Here is an 8993-nt window from a genome sequence, read left to right as displayed (position 1 = left end):
TTTGAACTTTTTTTTGAATCATTAATTTTTTGGCACATATAGGGTGTGCGGGTACCCGAGAACTCCAAGTGCTCGTCCATCACATGTATGACTAACTTGTTTCTTTTTAAAGAACGTTATGAATGTACATGAATGACAAAAAAATGTCTTACTATGACAAACGTGCATCCTCGGTTTGCTCGCGGGTGTGTCTTTTTTTAGTGGAGCTGTTGGAGTGTGTGTGTTTTTAATCCAACCTCAGATCACTCAGTCTTTGTGAACTCTATTTTGCAGGTTGAAGCTCTTGAATTACTTTTGACAGAGAGCATGGATGTAGTGAAATCAATTTCCTCACAGTTTGCGAGACACATGAAACTATTCTTGAGGCCAAGAACATTCTGTCTAATCTGGTTGTAGGATCTAGAAGTAGATGTGTCTAGAGGGGGGGTGATTAGACACTTAGTGCTAAAGTTGCAATCTTTAAGCTTTTTCGGTTTAAGTGGGGTTTATTCACAATTTCAGCACATGCAATACATATCAAGCAAGCATGCAAAGAGTGTATGAGCAGCGGAATGTAAATCATGCAACTTGCAAGAATGTAAAGGGAAGGGTTTGGAGAGATCAAACGCAATTGGAGACACGGATGTTTTTCCCGTGGTTCGGATAGGTGGTGCTATCCTACATCCACGTTGATGGAGACTTCAACCCACGAAGGGTAATGGTTGCGCGAGTCCACACAGGGCTCCACCCAAGGGCAACGGTTGCGCGAGTCCACGAAGGGCTCCACCCACGAAGGGTCCACGAAGAAGCAACCTTGTCTATCCCACCATGGCCATCGCCCACGAAGGACTTGCCTCACTAGTGGTAGATCTTCACGAAGTAGGCGATCTCCTTGCCCTTACAAACTCCTTGGTTCAACTCCACAATCTTGTCGGAGGCTCCCAAGTGACACCTAGCCAATCTAGGAGACACCACTCTCCAAGAAGTAACAAATGGTGTGTAGGTAATGAACTCCTTGCTCTTGTGCTTCAAATGATAGTCTCTCCAACACTCAACTCTCTCTCATAGGATTTGGATTTGGTGGAAAGAAGATTTTGAGTGGAAAGCAACTTGGGAAGGCTAGAGATCAAGATTCATATGGTAGGAATGGAATGTCTTGGTCTCAACACATGAGTAGGTGGTTCTCTCTCAGAACATATGAGTTGGAATGGTGTGTGTGTTCTGATGGCTCTCTCACTAAACGAGAAAGAGGTGGAGGGGTATATATAGCCTCCACACAAAATCCAACCGTTACACACAATTTACCAATCTCGGTGGGACCGAATCAGAAAACTCGGTCTGACCGAAATAGTAAACCTAGTGACCGTTAGGAATTTCGGTGGGACTGACATGCAACTCGGTAGGACCGATTCGGTTAGGGTTTGGGCATAACGTAATCTCGGTGAGACCGATTACACAAACTCGGTGAGACCGAATTTGGTAATTAGCTAACCAGAGAGTTGGTCAGGCAAACTCGGTGGGACCGATTTGCTCTTTCGGTGAGACCGAGTGGAACTCGGTGAGATCGAAAAGTTACAAAGGAGAAACACTGAGTTTACATTGCAATCTCGGTGGGACCGATTGCATATCTCGGTGGGACCGAGAATATTGCAATAGGTAACAGAGAGTTTGCAATCCCATCTCGGTGAGACCGAGATCCTTATCGGTAGAACCGAATTGCTAGGGTTTGGCAGTGGCTAATGACAAGTGAAACTCGGTGGCGCCGGATAGGAAGAATCGGTAGGACCGAGTTTGGCTTAGAGTTTAGGTCATATGTGGATATGGGAAAGTAGTTGAGGGTTTTGGAGCATATCACTAAGCACATAAAGCAAGAGGCTCATTAAGCAACACCTCATCCCTCCTTAATAGTATTGGCTTTTCCTATGGACTCAATGTGATCTTGGATCACTAAAATATAAAATGAAGAGTCTTGAGCTTGAAGCTTTAGCCAATCCTTTGTCCTTAGCATCTTGAAGGAGTTCCCACAACCTTTAGTCCATGCCACTCCATTGTTGAACTTACCTGAAACATGCTAGAGAGAAATGTTAGTCCAACAAGAGATATGTTGTCATCAATTATCAAAACCACCTAGGGAGCACTTGTGCTTTCACTGGTCATTAGAGCTTCTTGTATACCTCGTCAACAAGAGATATACTCCACTTCTTCTTGACTTCGTCAACTTTATTGCGCCCTAAAGTCATTCACACCCCTAGAACTTCGTATTTGATTATTCATTCTCTTGCTAAGAGCATCTCCAACGCGGATCACCAAAACAGTTGTAAATGTCCAGACCGAACGATCCAAATACTTCTAAGCCCTTCAAGTTCAACGTAGATCACCAAATTAGGCCAGACTATTTTCTAAGAAAAAGGGCCAGACTAGTCCTGGCGTATGGAATCCCGCAGCCTAATCCCAAATTGAGGGGGAGCTCTGAGGGGAGTCCAGGCATCTGCCACGTCGGACTTCGACAACCGGCCCAACTCCAAAACCACTCTCCGGTCGTCTGTCTCTAGAACTCTACGTGCATTTGCAGCGGACATGATCGCCTACCCATATTAAAAAACACCGGCGTGGTGACAAACCACTTTGGCTGTCCGCATTCACATATGGAAAGTGTTTAGGAACGGCGCACCGGCCGAACCATTCCGCGGTCCCGCGCGGGCCACTCGATCGAAGCGAGGCGAAGCGCATCGTACGCCTCGCGCTCCTCCTAACTTCGCGCAGATCGAAGCGAGGCGAAGCGCATCGTACGCCGATCCCCTTCTTTCTCCTTCAGATCCCGCCGTCGGCTAGCCCTAACTCCGCGCAGGTCACCTCTGTCCTTCAGATCCCATTCTTTTCCCGCTCGCCACCCTCGCCCTCCCTCCCCCCGGCTGCAGGTTCCTTCCGCACCCGGCGAGCCAGAGTTGGAAGCCGCCATGGAATATACCATCTGCGAGCTGTTGTTTGTACTCCCATGTGCTGGAACCGTCCATCGGAGATGCTTCAACCACGGCAGCGCGAGTGCGCGACCTCCTCCCCCAACGCTGCAACCATCAGCTTCAAGACGAACTTTGGAAGCATTTTTTTTCTCCTCCACCGATGTTGCAACCGATGACCAAAAAAGCTACAACCGTTCAATTCGAGAGCTTCAACTAGCGATATATCAAGCTTCAACTGGACACCATGCACTGAAAAAAGCTACAACCGTTCATACGAAAAGCTTCAACCATAGTATGAAAAGCTGCAAACGACGGAATAGGGAAGTTCATCGGACCACTATGAAATAAAAAATCCACGCCCGTCATTTTTTGAGAAAGCTTCAACCGTTGAATTGAAAAGCTTCAACCGGTTTTATAAAAAGCTTCAACTTGCTTTATAGGACGCTTCAACCCGCGAGTACAGAACAAAAAAGTTGCAACCATTGACGTGAAAAGCTTCAACCGGCGACTGGCAAGGGGGAAAGGCACGAGCGGTGCCGGGTGTGGGCATGTTGGATATGCTACATTGTTTTTGTGTTGGAACTGGCATTTTCTTTTGCTACGACCGTGTGACATTTTTGCTTCAACCATGTGGATTTTTGCTACTACCGCCATAGTTTTTGCTACATCCATTTTTTTCATGACGGCGAGATGCCGGTGGTGGGTTTCTGTGAATTCCGGCGGCGAGATCCAGCACGGGGGCAGGGGCGGATGCTGCAACCGGTCGCCGGCGAGCTGCAACCTCGATCGGCGAGGCATGGCGGCGACCACGCGGGGGCTACAACCCAGTGCCGGATGTGCTGCAGATGCACCTCGTTTTTTGGCCGGAACTGACGCCCGCGGGGTGCTTTTATGGCCACCACGGCGAGCAGGGATGAGGGCGCGGGGTGCCGAGAGGACGCGGGCGTGCTCGCTGCGGGAGAAAGAGAGAGAAACGGGGGGTTTTGACCCGTGCGGGAGGAAGGAGAAGGAACAGATCTGACGGGCCCACCTCGCTTAGATCGGACAGCTGCTAGCCAACCGGCTGAAAGTACTTTCAGCCGGTGCGCCGACGCAAAGTGCTGCCCTTCACATATTCGCCGCTCCGCCCGCCTTGACTAAAGTAGGCCGCCAACACCCCAAAACCTTACCTCTAAGCCACTGCTCCCACTGTCCAAGCAGCCATCTGTCGTTCGAAAATCCCTAGCTCGCATTTGCGTCCATCACCAGGCCCGGATTAAGACGAGCTAACCTTCGAGCCCTCCAAAGTGGAGCTCGAAGGAGGAGATGAGGGAGGAGGGCCATGGCATGGCTGAGATCGACGAGGAGATGGCCGTCGACATCACGCCACTCGTAGTGGCAGGGTTCACGGAACAGCGCTGGCTGGCTCAAATTAGTGCACGGACGTCGCTGCCGTGTCAGAGCTTCTTGATGCCTCACACATCCGTCCGGAGACACAGCGCCATCGAGCGCCGCCAACTCGACATCAACGACCTTCGGCGAGGGTGCCTCTCCAATGCAAGGCCTGTGCCCTCTTTGGAGTTTTTCTACGTCAGAATAGTAATCGGTTGTCTTTTGCTACAACGAAATTCACAGGTGCCTAAATACCCTTTTAGAGATTTCAATATGAGCTACATACAGATGTGCAGTATAGATTCAATCATTTTGCTCCATATGTAGTCAGTATTGAAATCTCTAAAAGGTCTTCTTATATTTAGGAACGGACGGAGTAACACTAAAGACAAATGGCTGAAATCCCAGAACAACCAGCACGCTAAACATCAACACTATATTGACCTAAATCACAACATGATAACCAGTAGAAACATCAGCAGAAGGAATGAAAATGAAAACAAATAGCATCACAAATAACACACGACAAACTGTTCCATTAAGCATAAGTAAAAAAAGAACCACCAAAGCAGATAAGGATTCTCTTGATCTTCTCATAATATCTTACGGTCACTTCAACTGACATAGGAAGTCAACTAACAGGGTACAAATTTCAGCAACAATCTAGGCAAAACACATCCAAAACTCAGGAACTTGTAGCAACTTAGAAGGTCATCTCATGGGGCTTGTCACCATCCCTGAGAGAGAACCGAGCACCAAGATAGTTCTTAAGGTCAGGGACAGCCTCAATAGCTTTGATCAACTCAGCATCGATGGCCTTCTGATCATCTTTTTTAAATTCTGGCAGATTCTTGGTGGTCTGCAGGTTTAACAGACAAGAGACAGAACTAAGTTGTGGAGCAAAGAATGACATAAACATAAGCTGATCGTCCAATGGTTCAGGGATGTACCTCCTTCTCAGTCTCAAACAGCTCCCCTTCAGTCTTCTTTGCCCTGGTCTTCTTGTCCCTGGCGAAGTACTTGTCATCAAACTTCTCCACGTTAACACCAGAGATGTCAACCTTTGTGGATGTGGCAATGACATAAGCCTGGTTCACCCGGCGAACTGGCACACCATTGATCTTGAAAGGCCCTGAAGAGAAACATCAGCGTTAAAATATGCATACTAACTTACAAGACCACGACATAAGCAATTAGCCCAACCGCATATTTGGTTGCAGTTAGAAGCATTAGGCATACTAAATTCCCAGGTTTCACAGATTAACTGGTGTAGCCAAACATGCAAGGAGGGAATTCTCATAGACTAATCAATTCAATGTTGAATAGAGAACCAGATGCCTGCCTCGAATTCATTTTAAAAGTTTGTTGTTCCAAACATCCAATGGGAACCACTAACAATGACACCAACAGATGCTAACAGATAAAAACATGTCACTAAAAAAAGCACTCGATGGCATTTTAGTGTAGTTCCCAAGTCAAAATTCTACGCATTTAAGACACACCAAATGCACCGCCAGTGTTTAGAAAAAAAATACTATTACTAAACAGCGAACCCAAATGGTAGTTAGTCCAAGTCTGATTTGCGCAACGAACAGGCTGGAACCAGACAACCAAACGAGCGAGAACCTACACAGCTTAATGCTTCCATCATGCATCAACCCATGAATAGCTACTTCGAGTAAGCAGCCAATAACTAAATCCACAAACCAACAATGTGAAGACCTACGCTATTGAGTTATAAGGACTGGGTGCATCTCAGTATCATAGCGCAGGAGCCAACGAGATTTACCAGAGATGAGGAGCAGGCCAGACTTGAGCTGCTTGAGGAACACCACGCGCTTCCCCATGTACCTCCCAGCGAGCAGGATCAGCACCGTACCGGGCGTGATGGTCGACCTGCAACAGCCAAATCAATCTCAACCTAAAGTCCCCGGAGGACAGAGAGAGCTGCGAGGCGGTAGTGCGACGAACCTGAGCTTGGTGGGCTTAGGCTTGCGGGTGCTGGCGGTGCGGGGCTTGACGTCGTCGGCGGGGTAGAACTTGGGCTCGGCGACGGCGGCTGGCTTCTCGGCCTTGGGGAAGGCTCCGCCGTGCTTGGCCTTGATGGCCCACAGCCCGCGGCGGTGGTAGGTGTGCGACCGCGACGCGCGCTTGATGCCCAGCGCCATCTTGGAGGTCGGCGCCATTGAGATCCCTTGGGTCGAGGCGTGCGGGCGCTTCGGCTGAAGAAGGGAGGAGGCGGCGGCAGGGAAGAATGGACGATGGGGTTTCGTCGCATGCTTATATGTGTGCAGCAGCGTGGAGGTGGATGGAAACCCTAACTTTCTTGGCCAGGCCGTGATGGATGTTTGATGCTGGGCTGAGTGCTCGGGCTCAAAGAGCCCGTGTGGAATTGTACGTGTTTAGGGCCCATTTGTATATCGGTACCACATCACTTGCCCTGAGTTCGATTGTTCTCTTCTTCTTCTTCTTCTTTTAGGGGACGTTGCTAATTTATTTAGTGCTCAAAAATGCCTCCATCAGAGGCCAGGTCGGAGCTTACAAAATCCGGCGCTACATTAGGCCAAATCTGACATAAAGATCTACAACAATCTGTCACCGCGGCAGTGCAAGGCACCACCGCGTGACTGCCAGTTGGCTGTGCCAAGCATGAGTGCGTGCGTGTGACAGCTGTAAGTGTGTGTGGCCGGAGTGAGTCAGAGGGGACGTGGGGTACTTAACCCCGCGAGAGCATTGTAGCAAACAGGTTGTTATTTTAGTAAAACTGAAATTCTCTCCCACCTCTCTGTCTCTCTCTCTCGCTCACCCCCTCTCTCAAGCCAACCTCATCCCCCTTTCCCTCACCTACCGTCGCTGGTCCTCCCTGATCTAGATCGGGGCGTGACATTTGGTTATCAGAGCCACCGAATCCTGCTGAAATTTTTCTTTGCTGCTTCCACAATCTCTTGGCGTTGATCCGTAACACCCACCGTCGCGGGTGCGAGTTGCTCCGGCAAATCGCCCAAAATCCCCGGCAGGGTTGGATCGGCTCGGAGCGGAACAACGGCGCCGTCCAAACCCTCGGTTCAGACGCGACAGCTGTTGTCCACCATGGACGACAACACCAGCATGCTCAAGGCACTCGTGGAGACCGTCCTCTCATGTCTCGATGAGCAGAAGGCCGACAGCGAGAAGCGACTCGAGGTTCAGGCCGCCTTCAACGCGTAGGTCGCACAAGATCTGCGGGCGCTGTCCAAGCAAGTGGATCTCACCCAGGCCGACATCGACGAGACGCGCAAGGCGCTCGAGAGATCGTCGTCGCCGCGCGGATCGGGACCGGGCATCGTCCTCAACCCGTCCCCACCTCCACCCCGCCGCCGCCTCTACGCCCTCCACCGGTCCACCAGCAACAGCAGGGACCGCCACCGTCCCCACGCCTCTCCGATCAGCGCCCGCCTCTGCTTCAGGCGCCGCACCAACAGCAGAGCGAGCCGCATCTCTACCAACACCACGACACCTACATCAAGCCGCCCAAGCACGATTTTCCGCGCTTCGACGGCACGGCGCCGTACCTCTGGCTGGATCGCTGCCGCGCCTACTTCGACCTCTACCGCGTACCGCCGTCGAGCTGGGTGACCACGGCGACGCTGTACATCGAGGGCCGGGCCGCTCACTGGCTGCAGGCATTTCGTCAAACACACAGTGGCCTGGGCTGGGAGGCGTTCCGCGCAGCGATCATCGAGGAATTCGGCATTGACGAGTTCGAGCTGGAGATGCACAAGCTTCTCCAACTCCGGCAGAGCGGCACCGTCGGCGAGTACCGCCAGGTGTTCGACAGCCACACGTACCACCTCCTGGCGCTCGACCCGTCGCTGTCCCCAAAGTTCTTCATCACATAGTTCTTGTTGGGCCTCAAGGACGAACTGCGCGCCGCGGTGCGTCTTCAAGCCCCCACCAGCATCACGCGTGCGTCCATCCTTGCTCGCATCCAAGAAGAGGAGCTGAACATGCCACGAGCGCGGCCGCGACCACAACCCCAAGGCCGCCCACCTCCAGCGCCACCAGCGCCACCAGCACGCCCGGGCGCCGCGCCGCGCCAACAGCCCGACGACTACGCACGCGAGCGCCAACTCAAAGAATTTCGCCGCGCCAACGGTCTCTGCTTCAAGTGCGGCGATCGGTACAGCCGTGAGCACCGCTGCAATCCGCAAGCGCAGCTGCTCACGATCCAGGTCGGCGCGTTTGGCAAGGTGCTCATTGATGACGCCGTGCACGCTCTCGACTTGCCCGATGCTCCCGAGCACGCCGTTCCCCCTCCAGAGTGTTGCACCATCTCTGTGCACGCGCTGGACGGCTCGGAAGTGCCAAGCACCATTCGTCTCCGCGCCCTGGTGGGCAACCAGGTGATGCTGTTGCTGCTGGAATCCGGAAGCACGCACAACTTCGTCAACAAATCCTTCGTCGAACGTGTCGGCGCCGAGACCCAGGAGATCGCTACCCTGGATGTGCGTGTGGCGAACGGCGATCGCCTCACCTGCTCGCGCCAAGTACCAGAGCTCAAGTGGTGGATGCAGGGCCATACATTCTCAATGCCGATGTACGAGCTCGACACCAGCGCCTACGATGGCATTCTATGCATGGATTGGCTGGAGAAAAACAGGCCAATGACATGTCATTGGCAAGAGAAGTTCATCTCCTTCCTCC

General features: G+C 51.7%; 1 protein-coding gene across 1 annotated transcript; it reads right to left on the bottom strand.

The window, feature by feature from the left end:
- Positions 1 to 4826: 4826 nt before the first annotated feature.
- LOC123127548 (60S ribosomal protein L6) lies at positions 4827 to 6583 on the bottom strand. The gene is made up of 4 exons (XM_044547281.1): positions 6282 to 6583; positions 6100 to 6206; positions 5261 to 5442; positions 4827 to 5169 (listed from the first exon to the last, which is right to left on the bottom strand). Exons 1-4 carry the CDS (start codon positions 6494 to 6496, stop codon positions 5014 to 5016), a joined length of 660 nt encoding a protein of 219 aa, XP_044403216.1. The 5' UTR covers positions 6497 to 6583; the 3' UTR covers positions 4827 to 5013.
- Between the last annotated feature and the right edge of the window lie 2410 nt (positions 6584 to 8993).

Source organism: Triticum aestivum, chromosome 6A, assembly GCF_018294505.1.
Source record: "Triticum aestivum cultivar Chinese Spring chromosome 6A, IWGSC CS RefSeq v2.1, whole genome shotgun sequence".
Lineage (NCBI taxonomy): Eukaryota > Viridiplantae > Streptophyta > Magnoliopsida > Poales > Poaceae > Triticum > Triticum aestivum.
Note: the sequence above shows the minus strand (reverse complement) of the source record. Positions and strands in the feature narration are given on the sequence as shown.

What these genes read in the sequence shown, in the direction of transcription:
- LOC123127548 (XM_044547281.1), bottom strand. Translation starts at nt 6,496, where the DNA reads ATGGCGCCGACCTCCAAGATGGCGCTGGGCATCAAGCGCGCGTCGCGG. An exon ending in TGGCCTGCTCCTCATCTCTG is followed by an intron (nt 5,443 to 6,099) that starts GTAAATCTCGTT and finishes GTTTCTCTTCAG; the next exon opens with GGCCTTTCAAGATCAATGGT. An exon ending in TGTTTGAGACTGAGAAGGAG is followed by an intron (nt 5,170 to 5,260) that starts GTACATCCCTGA and finishes TTAAACCTGCAG; the next exon opens with ACCACCAAGAATCTGCCAGA.